We start from the raw sequence: 24,377 nt of genomic DNA, 5'->3' as shown, positions 1-24,377 counted from the left end.
TGCGGGTGATATTGTAGCCGTCTGGGATGGCTATGGCGATGTCGGGTGCGGAGGAGTCGTTCAACCAGGTCTCTGTCAGGAAGGCGACGTCCAGGGATGTTGTGTTGAGCAGGTCTCAGAGCTCGACGGCGTGTTTGCGTGTGGAGCGGATGTTCAGTAGTATGCATCAGAGGTGGTCGAGGTCTTTCTTGGCGGGTGGTTTGTCAGCTCTGAGGCTGATGTAGCTGCAGTTCCGGCAGGTGAAGCGACTGTGTGTGCGTTTCGGGGCGGCCTTGAAGCAGGTATGGGTCCATCTGGAGTTGAGAGCGTGCAGAGTGTGCTGGCATCGCAGTGGCAGCAGTTGTCGTGGCGGGTGCGGGGACCAGGAGTTCTGGCACTGGGCGCGGTCCAGGCACAGGCGGACTTGCCTTAGGCGCACCCGCTGCACGCGTCCGCTACACGGCCTCACAGCGGCCGGCATATATGGGGAGGTTGGAGGGAGGAGCAGCTGGGAGGCAGGAGGCGGGGGTAGCGAGTGGACAGTCATGGGGGCAGGGCCACAGGGGATGCAACAGCAGGGGCAGTGAGGGGTGATGAAGGGAACAGAAGGCAAAAAGGGCACAAAAAAAGAGGGAAAACAAGTGTCACAGAAGGCAAGAGGGCTCAGAAATACAGGGAAAAAAATGAGTGTCACAGAAGGCAAGAGGGCACAGAAATACAGGGAAAAAAATGAGTGGCACAAAAGGCAAAAAGGACACAAGAATACAGGGGCAGCTGAGAAACAGAAGGCAAAACTGGGCAGAGAGGCACGGCGGCAGCGAGGGGAACAGAAGGGGAAACCGGGCTGAGAGGCACAGGTGCAGCGAGGGGTACAGAAGAGAAAACCGGGCTGAGAGACACGGGGGCAGCGAGGAGTACAGAAGGAAAAACCGGGCAGAGACACGGAGGCAGCGAGGGGTACAGAAGGAAAAACCGGGCTGAGAAACGTGGACAGCGAGGGGAACAGAGGGAGGAAAACTGGCACGGACCACAAACAGGCAGCGGGGGAAGACAGAACAACAGCAGTCACAGACACAACACTAAAATACAGGCAATACAATAAAACAATAAAGCGGAATAAGAACAAACCCACCGCCTGCCACTGGCCACCAGGAATGAGGTGCAGGTGGTAGCCTGCGGGTGGTGGAGGGCCTCGAACTTCCTCAGCAGTGGCAGCTGGGGCAGGGACACACAGGTGGTGCTGTGCGGAGGGGGAGTGACCTATCTGGTGGGGTCCAATGTTGTATCTGTTTATAAACAATGGCCATCTCGACTCTGAGGGACTAAAATTCCCATAAACAAGGTCACATCAAGCTGGCAAAGTAAGAGGAGAGATGGCTGCTATGAGCTCTGAAACCCAAGACACCCTCTTTTTCCGCTTAAGTGAAGGTGGCCGGGAGAATCATGTTGTCCATATTCTTACAATTGGGCTAACATGTCCCTTTTTTCCCCGCCATTTTTAAGTTTTCCACGTTTTAGTTCCAGTTCCTAAGCAATGCTTATTCGGAGTTGGCATCTGTGAAAAAGAACCGATTATCAACTTAAATATATTGTTATTGCTATTCATGAAGGCTGAACTTATAATAGTTAACAATGAGAGGGTGGAAACGTGCACTCCTGTTTATGCATCTAAACCTAAATATTTAAATAAGCTTTAAACTTTATGGCATGCTACGCTTGCTTATGCCTGCCTGGCATGTACTGTAACATGAAAGTGGTCAGGGCCCACTCGGGCGACCTGAACTCAAATGTGCACTGCAATGTAGTTAAACACTGACTAAGTTTTCTAGTTATCCATTGATTAGTAACTCTTTAAACAGTTTGCTTTTTCATTTAAATTATAGCAATGTAATCATCATTGCATGGTTTGTGTGAAACCAACAGTGTGTTTTTCTATTGAAACATTTCTCAATTAATAATTATATTTGCAATCATACATTTTCTGCAGCGATTGAGAGTTTATGAGTTGAGCCCAATGCATTTCTGGACTGAGCGTCCCTTCGTCAGGGGAAAAACCTATAAATAAATAAATGGATTCATCAAATTTATGTGCCTAACTTATCGAGGTACATATGCAGAACCATCTTTCTGTAGGAATACAGTCTTATCATTGTCGTTAATTCCATATACCACGTGCATGAAATACATACATATATTCCTTTTGCAGACACCATCCCTCTGTCACTTATTGTTATTTACATGCATGTTACATGTCAGAAGTCTTGGTTTAACAGAATTGTTATCTTATCGAATTGGCAATGCGTTATATGATAAAAAAATCGAAATGCTAAACACGTTAAGCAGACAGTTTAATTGTATCGCTAGTGGCGGGGTTCTATAATCTTCTTTATACATTGTCATAAGACACCTTGGGCCAGATGTAGGTAGCCAAATACCGGTCGGTAACGGCCGAATTCGGCCGTTACCGACCGGTATTTGGCTACCGAGATGTAGGAGGACAGAAACGGGGCAAATCGGTAATTTTACCGATTCTGTAAATATACTGGTCGGTAAATTTACCGACCGGTATTTTTACAGAATCGGTAAAATTGATATGTAGGTGGGACTCTTATGAGTCCCACAAGGCCTAAGAACTCGGTATTTTACCATCAAATTCAATTTGATGGTGAAATACCGATTGAGGTGTGCATGCACATGTGTGCATGCACACCTGTGCCATATGACAGGCAGACCTGCCCTTAGGGCAGGTATGCCTGCCACATGGCCCCCGTACCTTTTTTGGGGGTGCTAGAGGGTGTCAAAGTGACACCCCCTGCACCCTTGTCAAAATCGGTATTTACCGATTCGGTAAATACCGACCGGTAATGCCCCATTCATTCCTATGGGCTTCAAAGCCCATAGGAATGAATGGAGCATTACCGGTCAGTATTTACCGAATCGGTAAATACCGACTTTTAAAGATTCGGTAAATCCACATCTGGATTTACCTACATCTTGGTACTTCTATTTTACCAATTCATAAATACCGAATCGGTAAAATTCGGTATATATGAGTCGGTAAAATAGAATTACCTACATCTGGCCCCTTGTGTTTTAGGGGTAATTGTCTATTTGTTGCTGATTCAGTTGGAGCTGGAAAATACTGCACTAGATGAACTATATACCTGTGTGTCTTATATGTATCTACTTCCTTATGTGGCATCTTAGAACTGAACCGATCATCACCCTAAATATATTGTTATTGCTATTCATGAAGGCTGAACTTATAATAGGGCATTTAGATAGATTTGTAATCCATGTGTTAGGTGAAACAATATTATTAGAACAGATGCAGGGCATGAGAGCTGCAACGCACTCAAGAACAAGTTTTCCCAGAATGCAAATTAAATTGCATCATGGCAGGAATGAGATACCATTCCCAACCAATACCATATGTCCTTTGCATTCCCTTCTACCCCTTCATTGTGGTTCATTTTTTATCTGTTTATAGCCTTATTCGTCCATTAGGAGAAAAACATTTTTGGTTGACTTGACTGACTACCTGTCTTTTAAAATGTTGTCAACCAGCAATTTTCCCAAAGGCACTGTGGGAGGGAAATATGGCTTTGATGACTTGGTTCTTCGGTGAATTTTGACTTTTATTTGGGTGTTAGGATATTGTTACGGTTTTATAAATAAATAATATCGATGAACACAATTCCAAAAGGGTAAGGAGTGGGGGCCCCAGCTTCTTGGTCTTGACAGGTGTGGTAATGGATTCCTTTTTCTCTCCACAGGTTTCTTGAGGGATGGTGCCACTGGCAGTCTCCTCCCATAAGAAAAGGGACGATGCAAGGTGTAAGCTACTCTATTCTTTTACTATTTTCTCCCGTCACCAGGTCACCCTCGATGAAGGATTCTAAAGACTCTGTGTCCCTTTTCTCTCTGGTAGGAGCGTCATGGTGGACCGGTGGGAGTGCCCAAGGTTATTAAGAAGTTCACAGATAAGTGCAAAAGGAGAAGGTGGGGAAGGAAATAAAGAGAAAAGAAATGGAAGCTTCGGATCTCTCAGTTCCTGTGCCCAACTTAAGGGAGAATTTCATATTATCCTCCCCCTACTTGTATATTGGCACTTTCTAAGACACATGCATGGGCCTCCAGTTTTTCTCCTTTCCCCTCCATGCAGGTACTCCTCCTCTCACAATGATGCGCCCCACCTTGCTCAGAGCTCTCCTGAGCTGCTGCGGCTGCAGCAGTATCTCTGGCAATGTCTACCATTCGGTGGCGAACCACACATAGTGGATCTCTTCTGTCTAGCTGCGGTACTGCCGATTCTTCTCCTCCAGTGTGGCGCTGACTCGAGGCTTCTTTTCTGATTTCTTCTTGTTTTGCTGGTCTCGCTCCTGTCTCTCCTCCTTGCTGGTGTCTTTCTCTTGTTCTCCCCCTTCTCTTACGGTGTTGCGTTGTGTGTCGCCCCCATGTGTGGGTGTGTCGCGCGACGATGACGTGTCGTCACTCACATATTAGGGCAAATGCTTGCATTCAGTGACACAGTACAGTACAGCGACGTACGCAGAGGAAGGAGAAGCTGAGCGTGCGGCCTTGTTCCCTTTCCGACGCAGAGACCACGGAGCCGCCTCTGCTCTCCAGGCGCTCGGTAAGCCAATTCTTCGAAATTTGAAAACTCTGTGTAGGCCGCACGAGGAGTGCATTTACAAGTGGGTCGCATTTCAACAACCCTGTAATTACCGGTTGGTTTAAAGACCAAACTACCCCTCCCCAAGCCCCAACCCCCTCCAGTGTAGCTTTCAGCAGGTCAAAGCTGCTTGGCTCCTGGGTATCAGATTTGAACGGGTGTGATAAATACCATCTATCCATCAGGTAGGGTTGCTTCCCGACAAGTATTTTACCATTCTGGCTATTATAGAAAAAGAAACTCGAGATAACCATCAAAATCAGGTCCCTTGTCTGCCTGAAAAAGTCCGAAAGGAAGTGGTAGGCTGCAGGGAAATAGGGCATGCAATCATGGCAAGGTCGGTGAGTGAAAATAAAAACGTGTGATCCTGGGCTTATTTTTCCCTCTGCTGCGTGTGCCAAAGAAGAGCAGAAGCACTGTTTCCTACATCTGTGCCTTGCAAGGAGCAGGAGCAGGGGGGATTGCGCTATGTCTGTGCAGAAGTGGTTTGTTTGGGGTACATGCTATGCTTTCGTGTGTGAGTGTGCGGTTCTTTGAGCAGTGTGTATGTCTGAGTGCAGGGGTACTGGGTTCAGGGGCAGCAGGTCCCTTGTCTGCTTGAAAAAGTCCGAAAGGAAGAGGTAGGCTGCTGGGAAGTGGGGCATGCAATCACGGCAAGGACGGTGAGTGAAAATAAAAACGTGACCACTGCATACATGATTTGAAACACTTGGAGGTATGGGGTCCCCTCACAAGCCTAAGAGACCTTCTATATTTTATAAAACATAGTTCCTCACTAGGGGGTGTGGCATACAAGGGACTATGGGACCTGTTCCCACCATCATTATAATATGATTTCCCCTTTTGTGTTTTATGGAATTGTAACAATGCTGCTTGTATTATTTTTAATCATATCCCTGCTTATGCTCGCAAAAATACTGCATCTTAGAGCACGTTGTTAAAATAAACATTTTAAACTTTACTGTGTCTTTTTTTTACCCATGTTGTGGACTGGTATGAGAATAACAACAAAAGAGTGTTCTTGATTCCCACCATTCCTGAGAGTAACCTAAGTCGCATGTTCTGGGTTGTCTAATCTTTCGTTACTTTGCTGTAGGACGAAGAGCTAAACACTGATGCTAGTCGGTTAGGGGTTCTAGGTACTGAGGTGAGTTTTTTGGTACACCACAATTCACTGAGGTCCTGGGTCTCTGTGCACAGTTCTGTGTTTGAGCAGAATCCCTGCAACAGGAGTGAGAAGGATAGTGGAGGGATAGAAGGGGAAGAAAGGTTTGCATTCATTTAGCGCCTGTTACCCCTGATGGGTGTTGAAGCGCTTTTCTGGCGACTAGCACGCTATTCTGGAACCCATAAAGGATTAGTGTTGAAAATTAGTATAGTGAAATATGAAGTAATTTGAGTGGTGCATACATTATTCAGTTATTTGGATAGAGGAGGGTAGGTGGGGGGATAGAAGAGGGAAAGAGGTTTGAATTTATATAGCGTTTGCTACCCCTAATGGGGTTTTAAAGCGCTTTTTTGGCGAGTAGCACACTACTCTGGAACCCATAACGATTAGCATTGAATTAGTATGGTGAAACATGAAATTAATTTGAGTGGTGGATATGTCAGTCATTTATTTGGATAGAGAAGGGTAGGCAGTGCGATAGAAGAGGGAAAGAGGTTTGTATTTATATAGCGCTTCCTACCCCTAATGGGGTTTTAAAGCGCTTTTTTGGCGAGTAGCACACTACTCTAGAACCCATAAAGATTAGCATTGAATTAGTATGGTGAAACATGAAATTAATTTGAGTGGTGGATATGTCAGTCATTTATTTGGATAGAGAAGGGTAGGTAGCGGGATAGAAGAGGGAAAGAGGTTTGTATTTATATAGCGCTTGCTACCCCTAATGGGGTTTTAAAGCGCTTTTTTGGCGAGTAGCACACTACTCTAGAACCCATAAGGATTAGCATTGAATTAGTATGGTGAAACATGAAATTAATTTGAGTGGTGGATATGTCAGTCATTTATTTGGATAGAGAAGGGTAGGCAGCGGGATAGAAGAGGGAAAGAGTTTTGTATTTATATAGCGCTTGCTACCCCTGATGGGGTTTTGAAGTGCTTTTTTGGTGAGTAGGATGCTACTCCGGAACCCATAAGGATTAGTGTTGAATTAGTATGGTGAAACAGGAAATTAATTTGAGTGGTGGCTATGTTAGTCAGTTATTTGGATTGAGAAGGGTTGGGGAGGAGTAGAAAAGGAAAAAAAGGTTTGCATTTATATAGCGTGTCTAACCCTGATGGGGTGTTGAAACGCTTCATTGGTAAGTAGCACGCTACTCAGGAACCCATAAAGGATTAGTGGTGAATTAGTATAGTGGAATATGGAATTTGAGAAGTGAACATGTTAGTCTGTTATTTTGGTTGAAAAGGATAGTGGTGGGATAGTCAAGGATTTCTTTTTTAGATCATAGCAGTAGGAGGGGGATTTTGGATGAGTAAAAGGGTTTTGGAGGGGAAGAGTCAGAGGGAAGAGTTTAGAAAGGTTTGCTTTGGGGATCGGTATAGTAAAAGATGTCAGATGATGCAGGGAGGGGTAGAGTAGGAGAGAGTCTAGAAAGGGTTATATTGGGGATCATAGTAGTGGTATGGGGTTCGGTATAAACGAGAGAGTGAATGTAGAGGATATATTGATAGCCGTATAGGGTGAGAGATAGGGTAGCACATTGGAAATAGTAGTCGAGATGAGACAGATAGTTGGGCTAGAAGATATATTGAGAGAGGTATAGGCTGAGAAATAGGGTAGTGCATTGGAAATACTAAATTAGAAGAAAGTGATAAAAGTATAGCTCCATAAGTACATTGACAGTATATAGATGCATAATGGAGGTAAGTATATACAGATTAAAGATATTGATAGAGGTACATGATGAGAAATAGCGTAATACACTGGATATGCTGTTTCAGGAGAAAAGTAAATAACACACAGATCCAAGAACATGGAAGGTACATAGATGCACAATGGAAGCAAGTACATGTAGACCAAAGATCATTTTTACATTTCTTTATTAACAACATAATTATTGTACATGTTCATACAAAGCAATACACAAAGATAGGTACATATCTATGGTGAAATAAATGCTTATTTACAGTGAGATATGCTGTAAATGCCTGTTTGTGTATGGTGCTTTTGTGGGGAAGAGCCAGTTCTTGAGTAGTTTTCTGAAGATACGGTGGTTGTCAGTGGATCTTATGTTGGGGGGTAAAGAGTTCCATAGTTTGGCTGCTTGAACAGAGAAGGTTGTGCCACCAATGTTTTTTTCTGGTATCTTAAGATTTTGAGGCAAGATGCCCCTTTAGAGCAGAGGTTCCTTTGTTGAATGTGTTTGGTGATTTTATTTCTGATGAAGAGCTGTCCCATTCAATGTAGTGCTTTGTGGGTGATACAAAGTAGCTTGAATGTGGATCTTCTGGCAACCGGTTACCAATGCTGGGCTTTCAAGGCAGGTGAGATGTGGTCTCCCGGTTTGATATGCAAGAGTAGTCTGGCAGCCGAGTTCTGAATCCGTTGTAGTCTTTCATGGTCGTTAAATGTGATCCGTGGTAGAGGCTATTGGAGTAATCGAGTTTGGACAGAACAAGGGAGATCGTAGCTTGGACTTTGTGTGGAAATCCCAAATGAGGGAAAATGTGTTGCAGTGTTGTTATAGTGACAAAGCTTGATCTTGCTAGTTTATCCACTTGGGCATTCTTTGATAGCTTGGAGTCCATGGTCATTCCGAGGTTTCTAACTTCCTTCGATACTTTAGGCGGTGATCCCAGTTCATCAGGCCAGGTGGCAAGCGGGTCATAATGTTTCCAATCGCCACATTTGCGTATTTCCATTTTGGAAGCATTCAATTTGAGATGGCTCCAAGTCATCCACTGATCCACAGCTCTGAGACAACTGAAAATTGGGGATTTTCCAATGTCTTTGGGGTGTTCCAGTTGGAGTATTTGTGTGTCGTCGGCATAGTTATAGCACATGAGGTGAAATTGAATGATCAGTACCGGTAATGACTTCATGTAGATGTTGCAAAGCACAAATGCTGATTGTCCCCAGGTAGGCAAGCGTAGCCTGCCAGTCCTCCTTTACGCGGACGACGCAGTCCTTGGGCAAGGACAACTAGGGGCCTACAACTTCTTCTTAATTCTTTTGCCCTTTTTATGAAGGACTTGAACCTTTCATTAAATCATTGCAATTTGTTCATTTTTGCAGGTGGGACTTCGTAAAGCTAAGCAGTTCACCTTTCGTCAATACCGAAGACCAATGTTTTCTCCTATTTAGGAGTTGTGTAACGATTCCTTGAGTTGGTGCCCTTTGCTGACTTGCAAGAAAGTGGAATTAAGTGAAAGCTTTTGCAGCTGTTCTTAACTTTGCCAGCAGAGTGGAAGGGAAGGCAATAGGGGCTCTTTTGAAGATATATGAAGCCAAATATATCTCAAAGGTTAGTTATGGGAGTGAGATATGCAGTGACTTTGGGGTAGGGGCAGTGCAAAGTGCTGAAAACTCTTTCCTGCGACGTGCCCTTTCTGTCCCACAAAGCAACCCATTTAACCCATTTTATGTCGTGCACGAAGAGTTGGGGATTTCCTTCCTCTCAGATGTACTGGCTTTCCGTCCCCTGTCTTTGTGGCTTAATATTTGGGCTTATTAATCCCTCCCATGCTCATGACAAGCTCAGCTCGTCATGAGCCACGGTTTCAGTGTGTTCATGACGAGCTGAGCTCGTCACGGCCGTTAGAATGCTCGTCATGTGCACTGGGGCACTGTGCGCGACCCTCCACTCCCCCAGCACAGCAGGGGAATATGCCCCGCAGCCAAGGGGTTAAGAAAATACACCTACAAAGATGTCCTACGGGAATGACTTTCACTTGACCATGTCTCAAGCATCCGATGGCACCAGCATATAAGAGTTGGTCTCTCCAGGGTAGGTAGAAACTATTTGCTAAACCTGAGTGCATATGTAAGAGGGACCTTTCTCTGGTCAAAGAGTGTTTTTTAAGAATGAGCTGCTGTGACAGAGAGGGAAATGAGCTGTGTAAGCCTAGTGTGCGTATGTACATCGTGTTAAAACTGTACCATCCAGCGAACCTTATCTTCTAGGGCTTAAAAGCATCCATGATCGTTTTCTATTGACCCGGTTTTGGCTCAGCCTCTTCCATTACCTCATGGCACACCCTCGTAGCTTCCACAGAGGCCTGTGCCTCATGCCCTGTGGCTGCAACGGTGAGTCTCCTCAGGACATGATGTACTTTATAATGTTTTGTAGTTTTTATGCTGTCCCTAGAAAGTTATTTATTATTCCCATTCTCAAAAAAGCGGGTTTTAGGAGGGTGATACCAGCTCTTCTAATGACACTGTTTTGCATACACTTAACTTTTTACGGGTCGCTGTTAGACTCAGGTCAAGCTGCGATTAACTTCTGTACTGTAATTCATGAATTTTTATCTTGTGTTCTGACTAACTTGGACATATTATATTTTTTCAATCCGTAACTTGGAAAATGTTTTATCATTTTATGTACGACTTTTATGGTTTTCTTTTATAAAACCGAATAAAGTTTGTTGATAATAATCACTAGGGGATTCATTTACAGGGTAGCATGGTATCCCTCACAATAACTCAAGGAGTCACAGTCCACACAATGTACATGCGTTGTGCCCCCTACTTTCAACTTTACATATATCCCCAATCACCTGCCCAAACCTCTCCCTCCTGATGCCAATGTGGTACCCTGTCAACCCACAGACCATATTTTTGGCCCTTTTGAGAGTGCCCCTACAATAAAAATGCTGCAGTTGTAAATACAAATCAACTACCATTTGTTGCGTTTGAAACATTTTATTGAATAATAAAACCTAATAAACATGAGCTGATTATTAAAGCAAAACAAAACATCAGTTGCCATACACGTAAGAGACAAAAGTAGTACATAAAAATCAACAAACTGTAACACAGCAAAGTTATGTAGAGCACAATTCCTAATTTCGGGCAATCTTTAAAGCTCAACAATAGAAACGTTCATAAAGAACAGGAAAGGAAACAAAGAAGGTGGGATACAGTGATTTCATTAATGTAATGCTTCCTACATATAGAAAAACAAATACTATTATTTACCTTAAGCAATAAAGTCCGCTCATTAAAATACTAAGAGAAATATATTGAACAATGAACATTTCATGTGCAATTAGAATTCTATTTGAATATTTTAACCTCCTCAGCATTATTTGACTCATGATTACAACCCAAAATGCTTTCTGGAAAGGAACCGCCTCATAGGGTTCAAAATCATAACTTTTGCAACAATAGGATTCAAATGATAAACTTAAATTTCATTTCAATTTATTGATTTAGGCCTTTTTGCAGATCAACAATTTTTTAGATATATACAAAATCCACACGTTTTTGCAAAATTGTCACCTAAACTTTAATTCAATCCACTTTCTGATTCAACACTTCTCATTCCAGCAAGCATCACAGGACAACTTGTTGTTATCTTCCTAATTAGTGATAATGTTTCAGATGATTTTGAGGGAGGAGATTATCCCGGTCTGGCTAAAACTGTTTAATGGGATCTTAGAAGGTACATCTCCCCTGCCTGACTCTTGGAGTGATGCAGTTATTGCACTGATTTTAAAGCCAGGGAAGAACCCAACTCAATGTCAGTCATACCGCCCAGTTTCTTTGCCAAATGTTGACTATAAAGTCTTTGCTGGAATTCTGAATGCCCGGCTTAGCAAAGTTGTTGGGCCAATAATTCACACGGATCAAAAAGGTTTCATGCCAGGCCGGCAGATGTCCAATTTAATACATACCTTAATTGGGTCGATTGACTTGGCTTCGTCGCAGGGTCTCCCGCTATCAATCATTACTGTTGATGCAGCCATGCCTTTGACCGGGTGAACTGGCACCTTCTGGATAGGGTTCTTAAGGGCTTTGGTTTTGCTGATAGTTTTAGGGAAGTGTTGAAAAAAACATATAAATCCCCTCAGGCCCAGATTCTGGTTAATGGCAATCTCTCCCCGGTAGTTAAGATAGGGCATGGGACTAGGCAGGGCTGCCCGCTTTCCCCCATCTTTTTTGATTTATATATAGAGCCGCTAGCTCAGAGTATAAGGTTGAAACAGAAGATTGTCCCTTTTTAAATAAACGGGTTTGTACGAAAGTTAGCTCTGTCTGCTGATGACCTGATTCTGCTATCATCCAATGTCAGCACTACACTTTCAGAGCTTAAAGCTGAAACCCAAACTTATGGAAGCCTGTCAGGTAATGAGATAAACAATGAGAAAACCGAGGTTATGGCCTGGAACATAACGGATCAGGAGGGGAATTTTGCTAAAGAACTTAGATACTTAGGAGTTATAATATCTTAGGACCCCGCCCTAATCCCCAAGATTAATCTAGATAGAGTTTCAAAAATGTAAGACATTATTATTGTGATTTTTTGGGCAAATATTTGATTTTTGCAAGCACTAACACTTCTCTGTGTAAAGTAAAGACCTTGAGAGTTTTGTAACTCTCAGATACTCAAATTGTGGATTCTGTTGCAATGAAAACTATTTCCAGGCCTGAAATCTCTTTGGAGGTTGCATGTGGGCAGCCTAAGTTATCCTGCAAGAGTTACTTGATGAATCCTATTGCAACTAAAATATGTGCTCTCTTATGTAAAGTCAGGTTGTTAGAAGCTTTTCTGCAACTCAAGATACGACTTACTTTTCACCTCATGTTGATGCATTTCTCATGTTTAGTGAGATCTCCTTTCTGAGTAAAACGTTTCTGGCTTTCTCCACCTGTATAAGGCTTTAGTACAGTGTGAAGTCTCCAATGTGAAATGACATTGTATTCAAGACTAAACCTTATCTGACATTCAGAACACACATAAGGCTTTTTTCTCCCGTGTGAGTTCGCTCATGACAAGTGAGAAGTAATTTGTAACCAAAACTTTGCTTGCATTTCGAGCACTCATAAGGTTTTTCCCCAGAGTGGGACCTCTCATGAAGCATAACACTGTCTTTCAGATTCAAGCTTTTATGGCATAAGGATTTTCTCCAGTGTGGAGTTTCTCATGGTAAGATAGCGTTTTTCTCTGCAGCTTTTCTGGGAATTTAGAGCACTCATAGGGTTTTCATCAGTATGGAGTCGCTTATGGTTAGTGAGGCTGTGCCTATCAAACCGGAATTTCTGGCATTCACAGCATTGGTAATGGTTTTCCCTGTGTGCGTCTGCTCATGTAGAGTGAGACTTGAGTTTAAAATGTATGCTTTTCTGGCATTTGGAGAACAAAATTATTTTGATGATGTGTTTTTTTTATGGCGCTTGTAACCATCTCTACCTCTGAATCTTTTCTGACATTTAGAGCACTGATACATTTTTTTCTCCAGTGTGGATTCTCACATGTCTAGTGAGATGAGATTTAATGGTGAAACATTTTTGGCATTCGGAGCACTGATAAGGTTTTTCCCCAGTGTGGGTTCTTATATGATGAGTGAGACTGTGTTGGAAACTGAAAGATTTCTGGCATTCAGAGCACTGATAAGGTTTTTCCCCAGTGTGGGTTCTTATATGCTGAGTGAGATTCCCTTTTTCAATGAAACATTTGTGGCATTCAGAGCACTTATAAGGTTTATCCCCAGTGTGGGTTCTTATATGCTGAGTGAGACTCCTTTTTTTAATGAAACATTTGTGGCATTCAGAGCACTTATAAAGTTTATCCCCAGAGTGGCTTCTTATATGCTGAGTGAGATTGCCTTTGTGACTGAAACATTTGTGGCATTCAGAGCACTGATAAGGTTTTTCCCCAGTGTGGGTTCTTATATGCGAAGTGAGATAGTCTTTTTTACTGAAACATTTGTCGCATTCAGTGCACTGATAAGGTTTTTCCCCAGTGTGGGTTATTGCATGTCGAGAAAGACTTTGTTTGTTTCTGAAACATTTCTGGCATTCAGAGCACTGATATGGTTTTTCCCCAGTGTGGATTCTTATATGATGAGTGAGACTCTTTTTGTAAATGAAAGATTTCTGGCATTCAGAGCACTGATAAGGTTTTTCCCCAGTGTGGGTTCTTATATGCTGAATGAGACTTGTTTTATGAATGAAACATATCTGGCATTCAGAGCACTGATAAGGTTTTTCCCCAGTGTGGGTTCTTATATGCTGAATGAGACTTGTTTTATGAATGAAACATATCTGGCATTCAGAGCACTGATAAGCTTTTCCCCCAGAGTGGGTTCTTATATGATGATTGAGACTGTTTTTATGACTGAAACATATCTGGCACTCAGAGCACTGATAAGGTTTTTCCCCAGTGTGGGTTCTTATATGATGATTGAGACTGTTTTTAAGACTGAAACATTTGTGGCATTCAGTGCACTGATAAGGTTTTTCCCCAGTGTGGATTATTGCATGTTGAGAAAGACTTTGTTTGTATCTGAAACATTGCTGGCATTCAGAGCACTGATAAGGTTTTTCCCCAGTGTGGATCATTGCATGTTGAGAAAGACTTTGTTTGTCTCTGAAACATTTCTGGCATTCAGAGCACTGATAAGGTTTTTCCCCAGTGTGGGTTATTGCATGTCGAGAAAGACTGTCTTTGTAACAAAACCTTGCCTGGCATTCAGAGCACTGATATGGTTTTTCCCCAGTGTGGATTCTTCTATGCTGAGTGAGATTGTATTTGTAAATGAAAGATTTCTGGCATTCAGAGCACTGATAAGGTTTTTCCCCATTGTGGGTTCTTCTATGCTCAGTGAGATTGTTTTTGCAAATGAAAGATTTCTGGCATTCAGAGCACTGATAAGGTTTTTCCCCAGTGTGGGTTCTTATATGCTGAGTGAGGTTTTTTTTTGTAATGAAACATATCTGGCATTCAGAGCACTTATAAGGTTTTTCCCCAGTGTGGGTTCTTATATGATGATTGAGATGGTTTTTTTGACTGAAACATTTCTGGCATTCAGCACACTGATAAGGTTTTTCCCCAGAGTGGACTTTCATATGTTCAGTGAAATGAGATTTACGGCTGAAACTTTTTGGGCATTCAGCGCACTTATAAGGTTTTTCCAAAGAGTGGGTTAATGCATGTCGATAAAGACTCGGTTTGATACTAAACCTTTTCTGGCATTCAGAGCACTGATAAGGTTTTTCTCCAGTGTGGATTCTCATATGCTCAGTGAGATAAGATTTACGCCTGAAACTTTTTTTGCATACTTTGCACGTAGAGTGGTTTCCCCCAGTGTGGATTCTCATATGATCAGTGAGATAAGATTTACGCTTGAAACTTTTTTGGCATACATTGCACTGAGAGTGGTTTCCCCCAGTATGCATTCTGTCAAATTCTGTGAGATACGATTTATGGCTGTATCTTTTTTGGCACAAGCAACTTTTTTCCCCAACTTCGGTTATTTTGCCTCGATTGAGGCGGGTTTGAACACTGAATTTGCTCTCAGTCCGTGTTTTTATAAGGTGTATTCCTAGAGTTAATATCTCTACATTTAGTTTTCTCTTGCTTATATACCACGGTAAGAGTGAACCTGATTTTAGAGTCAGGCTTGTTTAGATAATGTTCAGCATTTATCTCTAAAAGAAATTGTGTGTAATCTTTTTAACACTTGAATTGAGCAAACACCTGTTGAAATTGTTCTAGCAGATAATACTCTTTAGATAATAGCCTCTCTGGCAGCAAATTATTCTGTGACTGAAGTTTTTCTCCAATCTATTTATATAGGTTCTTTGCAATGCAGTAATAAGGTGTTGGTCTGAAATTTAATGACTGAACTGATAAGTACCTTTTTGCACTGATGTAAAGGCAGTAACTGAGAGAGTTAGAATGTGCACAGTACTATTGTGGCTCACCAGTCGCAGAACATCAGTTCCTTTTACCCTTTCTATGTTTGGTGTAAGGTTAAGGTTTGTAGTTCTGAAGACAAGGATTTATTTACATTACCTATAGCGCAATGGTGCTCATGTAATCCATTTTTATATTTAACAGTTTTACATATCACTCATGCACAACAAATAATGTTGAGGCGATTTACATAAAATTACAGAACAGTACACAATAAAAAGGAAACATTCTGAGATGGTCATGAACACAATAAAGTGGTGAATTTTTAAGGTTTTCGCAAGAGTGAGCAGAGTTGGTCGAGGTGATATATCTCGAGGCAGATAGTCTCAAACTTGCGTAACTGGTTAAAAACGGTTGTTGAACAAAGGTGATTTTCCAATCTTTAGCTTGTTAACGTGTCAGCTTCGGAGTCTTCTTTCAGCGTCTTTTCTTTGATGGTAGGCAGAAGATACCTTTTGTTATAACTTTCTTTTATGCAGTGTGTGCTTCCTCTCTGGAATTACATGATGCTTTAGTTGAACGTTATTCTGTCATGCTGAGGCAATTTGTCTTTCTGATAATATTTCAGATGAGGATGCTGAAGTGGTCTTTCTACATTATTTCTGATGCTGTGTGCACAGATATGGCTTTGCTCTGGTTTAATGAAATACAAAATTAGAGACTTCACTTACAGGTATTGTACTTTCCTCGCTGGATTTCCTTCAGTTTTTCAAAATAATCCTTCTTATGGAACTGACATTCAGTTGCTTAGTGCTAAATCTTGCTTTCTTCGTCTGTAATTTCAATTACCTATAGTATTAAAATTAAATAGTTAATACATGTACATTTCCAAAAATATAATTTACAAGCCAAATCAATGCAGAATTTTGAAAATGTTGAGCTGTTTTTCAGACACAGCAGAGTGTAGAATGGTAGCATGAGAGTACTTGGATGTAGGAGTGTAGAATTTTCAACATTTTATTAAGCTCACAAAGGATACATGTACCCTATGGACTTGTAACATTGAATCCCAAAGGCAGATATTAAAGTCATATGGACTGGCACCAAACAGATATTTAAGAAAGAATACTATTAATTAATTTGTAATGTAGATTTCTGGGACGGGAATTACTCGTCCACGGACAACAGGTGTTTTCCCCTGCCCTGAGTGACCACCTACTTGTATCTGGCATCCTGACTTGAGTTTTGGCCTCTGCCGCAAGCAAATCTATTGTGTGCAGCGAGGACTATGCCTAGACCAATCCCTCAACTATGGTCCAGAGTATGAATCAAGGGCAATGAAATTAAGGCGTACTTTCATGTGTTCATTTTATTCCACCTGATTATCAGTTGTTAGGTTTTTCTGCACCTGGACTTACTGGGTGCTTTTCTGCACAATTTTTTTCCAGACAGAAAAATTAGATTGCAAAGACGCATAAGACTCTGGGTGCAGCAGAAGCAGCCAAGACTTATGCTGTCGTTTTTACAAACTGGGGGAAACACACAATTCTTCCCTCTGTTGGTGTTCAAAGTCGTTGTCGGCCTGTGATTCGGCATTGAGTGCAGAGCGTACCGAGTAGAGCTGAGGGGCCGAGCCGAGCAGGAGTTGATGAGCAAGCGGAGCCTGGGACGACTGCCCGGGATTGTTTTGTGACCAGTTCCCGCTCCCGAAAGTTTCTCCCGCTTCACCCGCGTCCTTTTATACGGGCGCTTTAAGTTCTACAGATCTGCTGTGGGGGCAGGAACGGCCGCTGCCAGCGTCGCGGTGCTAAGGCGCTGCTAGTGCTGCTCGTGTGGCGGCCGCTGCAGGGGTCAAAGGAACCTTGGCCTGTGGTGCTGCTGGTGCGGCGGCTGCAGCAGGGCACAGAGGAGAACAGAGGAGCACAGAGGGCACAGAGGAGCCTTTGCCTGCCATCTGATTTTACGTATTTACTAAGCATTGAGCAGAGCTGAGCCGAGGAGTTGAGGGAAGTGCCTACATTTGCCGTCTGTAGTGGGACTGGCTCTGGATCCATGCAAAGGGGAAAGTGACAATAGACTTTGACCCTCTTGAAGCACCCCTCGACCCCTGAATTACTCTGGATGCCTAGACTACAGCCCTACCCGGAGCCCGGATATTAATGAACCGGCTAATTAATTAATTAATTAAGTAACCAGCAGTACTGGCGGATTCTGTACCGAGGTGTGCTTTGGGGGGGGTTTTCCCTTGGAGTTATTTGGTGGTGTTTTTGTCCTATCAAAGCACACTTTGGTCTTGTCACTGGCCTGTTTGATTCTCTGAAAGAAGCAAGACTTCTTCCCCTTAGAGGGTGTATTATGAGGATAGGAAAGGAGCGGCCACCTTTCCCTCCTATCAAAAGTAAAAGGAAAAATACAACAAACACTAATACTAGATACGTTTAAAATAAAACAGGCAGGTGACATATAGTCCTTTAAATCATCTAAGGTTCATACATTTAGGATACTGTAAAAGTCGCTGTCAAAGTTTGATTTTATGAAAGATCCAACTGGTGCTATGCTAACATTGCTAACCAACCCATGTGATCTTCAAATTCCAATTAAGCCACTGAGTAAAACAAATATTATATCCCCTAAGCAAGGAGTAAGTGAACCAGGCCACCCTGAGTCTGAAGCTGAAGTCGAACGAATGTCAAATTCAACTAAGGACCAAGTCAACCACTGGGGTCAAATAAAAGACCTAGAGATGTTAACTATTCCACTTACTGGTCGTTCACAATAAAGAGGACCCAAAATGCACAAATCTAACAATGGGAGATATTCAGCACTTACTACAAACTAGGCAGCCAAGGCGAATAGAAGTGCAAGTAAAAATCAGAAAAGCTAACGGGATAGGGGAACCATCTAATTTGGGCCAAATAAATCAACGAGAGCAAGAAGCTCCAAATTAACTAAATGGTGGGGTGAAAATCATAAGGGAAGCCAATACCTCACTGAAATCGGATCTTACTCTGTCTAAAATAAATTCAGCTAAAAAACAGGACCAGCTGAAATGTAATCAAAATGATGCATCTCAAATTAATAAGGACGAATACAATAGCAACCCAGAAACTCTGCAGCGCTGGAGTACTCCGTATCAAAAAGACGTTTTGAATAGTAGTCCACAATTCATTAATTCTTGTGAAGAGGGACATGATTTTCAAGGACCACAAAAAGAGGAGTATAAGGACTTATCATTCATAAATGGGCAACACCATAGCCCAGGTACTCAGGTACCAGGAAGTGGGAACGCGGGAGCAATTTGGGATTTATTCTTCAAAACCACGCAATTAACTCTGGAAGCTTTAACATATCAGTCCAACAAAAAGGAGGTCCAAATAGATAACGAGCGCTATGGCATCCTCTGTTATCAGAATTGAGCAGAAGATAACAACGCAAAATAATCTAATAGTAAGGGTGCAATCTCAGCCAATATCTACGTATGCAGAGTGTAGTTGTGCCCCGCTAACTAAAAAATTAGCTACCATTCCGGATATTTTTAAAACAATAATTGACGATGTAAAAGGGAATTTTCCTAATGTGGGAATTCAACCCATCAAGACTGACTGCCCCTTTAAAGATACAATAAAATGTAAAGACAATATTGTTGTTGTTAAAGAAAAAATAGATGATAAAACAAAAGATCAAGAAGTGATAAACCTATGCTCGACACAATCAACAATGACAGACGCAGCTCCGGAAGTTCATCTATCAAAAAGAGAAACGAAAAAACAACGGTAGCAAGAAATAAAGTTTTTAAAAATATAAAAAATACAAATGCATCAGATATAGTGAGATTGAACACTGGAAACAACCATGACCAAATATCATATAGTGAAGGTGAGGGTAAACAAATGTCTCCAACAAAACCCTTTTAGTTATGAAAAATAAATGCCTAAACAATCAAGCTGATAGTATAAAAATGATGGAGAATGGGAAAATTCAGTCCTTAGAAATGCTGCAAGTGGAGGAAATTAATAAACAGGTGGAAAATAAGCCATCACAATTGGAAACAAATAGAGCAAAGAGGGGATGAAACGAATAGAGATTTGTTGAAAACCTGGAAGGATATTAAATTACCACAAGATCCGGGAACCGAAACGAAGCAGTTACATAAACATCGACAATCATGGTCTCAAAATGTTAGTAATCATAATGGAAGGTTAACTGAGCATGCTCAAGGTGAAAATAGCCCGCAACGAATTAAATAAAATAACCCAGATCAAGAAGAAGTGGTGCAGGTAATTATTACGCCGGAATATAAATCTAGGAGTAATAATGATATCTTGACTTGTGGGAACATATTAAAATAAATTGTGTAATGCAGTACCCTCATTAAAGAAAATTAAATGTACCGACATAGAATCAATTGAATTCCTCACAATCAAGAATAATAATCGCGAATCGACATTAGTAATTTGGACATCGTCTACTGCCGCCAGCCTTATTATGCAAGAACATAATCTCTTTCAGGACTGGGGACTAAAAATAACAACTCCCCTGCAACCTTCCTATCCTAGCCCTTTTGTTTCATCAAAATTACAAAATCATAACCAAATGAGAACCAAGAATAATAAGAAATATTCAATATTAAAAACCCCATAGGTATGACCAACGGGCATCTTTTAAAATCATTAGACGTAAAAGTAGGAGACCTATTATTTGACACTGTCAAATTAGGTTGGCTATCAGCAGCCCTCCATAATGTCAGGCAGGATTGACATCTACAATCTGAAGTTCCTTTAAGGGGGCCAACAATTATGAATGAAAGGGTCAGATTATGTTTGTGGAATATAAATGGGGTTCCAGCAAAGATTCAGAATAACGAACTAGCTACTCTGTGCTGTTTTCAAATCATTTGTTTACAAGAGACTTGGGCTTTAGTTCCTTTTAGATTGGAAGGGTATAGGGTTATTACTCATTAGCTAAGAGAACAAGTAACTATGGCAGACCTTGTGGGGGTTTGGCTATTTTTATATCAACTGAGCTAAAAATGGAAAGTGAAATGGACGTCCCAAGTCAAAAGGATTATCTAATTGTCAAAATACGATACAAGAAAAAAATTATAATTAAATCTCTTGTAGTAATCAACGTATATAATTATGAAGAACAATTTGATAAATTTGATAAATTTGATAATTATGATATTGCAGCAACTGGACAATGGCACCCAACCTGAGATTATTATTACCGGTGTTTATAACATGAATATGCTATGGTCTTACGATAGAAATGTTGAAATACAACGGCAAAATTACTTATGGTCAATTCCAAGTCTTTCATCAACAATGGGCATGAGGGAACAAAAGAATGAAAACATCGGCAAGAATTAGAAATAACCATAATTAGAATTAGAAACCATAGGTCTACGAGTGATAAATGGGCGATTTCCTCAATATTCGCCACCCGCATGGACTTTTCAAGCAGGGGATCATAGGTCTAGAATAGATTATCATCCTGTACATGCATTGGGGTGATTGGAGTGACAGAACTGCACCTATACTATATTATTGATACTCCTAAAGGCCCTTGGAGAAGAAGAGGGTATCAGTACCGGACGCACCTGTCTGCAGCACATGATAGTCTGGCATGCCTGCACTATCTTTTCAACCAGACTGTCTATAATGTTGATTTTAGAGCTGTTACGCACATAGCAGGGGGAATCTCAGACCATTCGCTGGTGGAGGTGCAACTCGATGGTCCAGTTGTGGACTTCATGCTACCCCCAAGGGTTGATCCGTGATATTTATAAGACAAGACGTTCAAAGCTTGTATGAGAGATGGAGCAGACCTCTATTTTAAGGAGAACGGGCGGCCTGTTGAATCAGCTTGCGTGCTATGGGATGAATTCAAGGCAGGGAATGTGCTTTCCTGGAGGCACGCTTGGCAAGTGGGGAATCAGTTTCTCTCCCATTACACCATCAACTGAAGCAGCACATTAAGAGAACTAATGGAAAATAGCGTGCACTCATGCGCTGGCTACCCAGCATTGTCTCTATGATGTTGGTGATAAAGCCAATGAGTTGCTTACATGGCTAGAGAGACAAGACAAAGGACGGAACTGGATCCTTGAGGACACTGACAACAAGGGGACGGAAATACTGGGAGAGACTTCCTGAAAGACCTGACCCTGCCAATGCTAACGAATGAGGACCGAGACGCACTAGACCAAGACCTGACAGAGCAGGTCACGGTTGAGGGAGTCTCCTTGCAGAGGCTGGAGGTAACATCGAGGAATCCAGACGAGGTCAGTTCATGGTGGACGCTCGCTCTAGACTGATTGGGAGCGATCCTCTAGAAAGGAGCTAATCCTGCCAAGGGCTGAGCCTTGAATGCCGGCCTCCTTGACACGGTCCACCAAGATCCCATTGTCGACCATGTCAACAGCGACCGAGACATCCAACAGCACCAGAGCCTGAGGAGTATCCATGACAGCCTTCTCTCGCAGGGAGTCCAATACCGCCAGTATTATGGTCTCCGTTGAGTGGGCAGGCCGAAACCCCTTTAGTGTGAGTCGAGATAGTTGGATTGTTCAATAAAATTGGACAGGCACTTCACCACATGAGCCTCCAGTACCTTTACCAGGTACGGGAGCAAGGAGATTGGGTAGTAATTCAACAGGATCTGGGAGTCTGCCCCTGATGTCTTCAGAAGGGGAACCACAACTGCCTCTTTAAAGGCCTTAGGGAACCAACCCTAAAATAGGGACTCCTTCAGAAGAGAGAGGGCTGGACCCGGGAGGCCGGTGAAGGCTTCTTTTAGGACGTGTGGTGGGCAGAAGTCCGTAGGGGATCCAGATTTTACTTTAGACAAAAGGTCCTGGAACACTTGTGTACAGTAGTTCTCTGCTGGTGCAGATCAGTAGTGGCCGGCTCTTCTTAGGTCGTCAGGAACTGAAGTTCAGGGATTGAAGTTCAGGGACTGGGGATGCCACCTAAAAAATAGATTTAAGGGCGATACAAGGGAGTGACAGGTGGTGTCCAATGGGCCCCTTGCCTGGGGTGTCTATGCCCTCTAACATGCTCACCTTCTGTGAGAGGAGGACACAGTCCTAGCCCTAACTGGATATGTCCCATCATCTTCAAGATGGTGGGCACTGAAAAGTGTACTTAACCTAGCCTCCAGCACCCGAGGGGTGGAGTTGGCAGAGGGGGGCACATCTCCTCTCCTATCAAAGGTTTCCCACCTGTCCTGCCGCCATAAAGGGAGTGAGGACAAGATGGAGGCAAGCTCCTTCGAACAGGAGAGGCTGGGGTTGCATTAGAAAGGAGGCAAAACCTTTGAAGCTCCCCACCACGATGGCTCTTTCTGTCCAGGGGGAGACGTGAACACCTCCACCTAGGAAAGGCATTGTTCTCAGTCTCAGAGTGCGAAGGCACTCTCCCCTGAGGTCAGAACACACTCTGATGGTAACAGGCTGGCTCGGGCCAGTCAATGACCAGACTAAGGATTGGTTTCAGGGGACGCCCTAAGGGGCACTTGTGTGCAATCTATGTATATAAAAACAAAAATATGTCTGTCTGTCTGTCTGTTTGTCTTTTATGCATTACTACACCATTAATCCGATCGCCATGAAACTTTGGGAAGTTGTTGAGTACACTCCCGCGAAGGTTTCTAGCATAAATCATTTTTAAATATCGGCCCCCCAGGGCCCTCATAAACTTTTAAATATCGGCCCCCCAGGGCCCTCATAATCTTTCGTATACTGAATGTTTCCATTTACGGAATACCAGGCGAAGCGACAACGTATAAGTTCATCGATACTGTGATGAATCAAGATGAAGTTGTCAATTACCCAACGTAATTCTTGAATTCACTGGATTTGCCAGGTATGCCACCGCACATTTTAACATTGAAAATTGGCGTGCCGATCATTCTTCTCCGAAACATCAATCCACCACGACTTTGCATTGGTACAAGACTTTCGGTGAAAAAGATGATGAATAATTCAACGAAGCTACAATTTTGAATGGGAAATTCAAGGGGGAAGATGTACTGTTACCATGTATTCCAATGATCCCAACAGACATGCCCTTTGAATTCAAACGTTTACAGTTTCCGGTGCGACTCGCTTTTGCAATGATCATCAACAAAGCACAAGGACAATCGCTGCAAGTTTGTGGACTAGATTTGGAGAATCCGTGCTTCTCACATGGACAACTGTATGTGGCCAGCTCACGCGTCGGAAAACCTTCTGATTTATTCGTGTACACACCAGATGGAAAAACAAAACAATATCGTGTATCCACAAGCACTCGAATAAATAAATAGAATTAAAACGACACTTTGAAATGTTTTCCATATTAAAATAAAAAAGTTAAAAAAAAAAAGACAATGTAAATTGAATGTTATCATAACGAGTTTCATTGAATTTCCTTTCTTCTGAGATCCCAGCAACGCGCGACGGGTAAGCTAGTTTTTAATAAAATCAACACTGGAATCAGCGCAAGTGTATTATGTTGAGATGCTTGGTGCCAAGCATCACATATTTCAGTGAAGCCATCATGGAGCTGCGAACTCATACTGACGAGTGTCCAGCCTAGGTACTTACTATGACTTCCCTGGTCACTTACAATATCCAGGAATCGACTAGGATATTGCAGGAGCATCAGGGGCATCTCATGCAGTTATGCCCTCGCAGGGGGGAGAGAATGTGGCGCAGCAGCCAGAGCTACCGACTCGGGAACTGGGGATCCGGGTTCAAGTCTCTGCTTCAGCACAACATCCTGTGATTCTGGGCAAATCACTGTATCTCCCCGTGCCCATAGACGTCTGTAAACCCTCACAGGTGATGAGCCGCACAATATAGATCTGCGAACTTCAAATTTAACTCACTGCCTCATATATGGGTAAGACACCCCTCAAGCAGTGTTCATGGGTA

General features: G+C 42.4%; 1 protein-coding gene across 1 annotated transcript in view; it reads right to left on the bottom strand.

The window, feature by feature from the left end:
- Window positions 1–10,513: 10,513 nt before the first annotated feature.
- The window catches only part of LOC144806548 (uncharacterized), a 71,093-nt gene continuing 57,229 nt past the window's right edge, over window positions 10,514–24,377 (bottom strand). Inside the window, exons 3-4 of the mRNA XM_078672885.1 lie at window positions 16,192–16,309; window positions 10,514–16,013 (exon numbers count right to left, since the gene is read on the bottom strand). Of these exons, the coding sequence (XP_078529011.1) occupies window positions 13,033–15,000 (1,968 nt within the window). The 5' untranslated portion in view covers window positions 15,001–16,013; window positions 16,192–16,309 and the 3' untranslated portion in view covers window positions 10,514–13,032. The remainder of the gene's footprint in view (window positions 16,014–16,191; window positions 16,310–24,377) is intronic.

Source organism: Lissotriton helveticus, assembly GCF_964261635.1.
Source record: "Lissotriton helveticus chromosome 1_1 unlocalized genomic scaffold, aLisHel1.1 SUPER_1_unloc_84, whole genome shotgun sequence".
NCBI lineage: Eukaryota > Metazoa > Chordata > Amphibia > Caudata > Salamandridae > Lissotriton > Lissotriton helveticus.
Note: the sequence above shows the minus strand (reverse complement) of the source record. Positions and strands in the feature narration are given on the sequence as shown.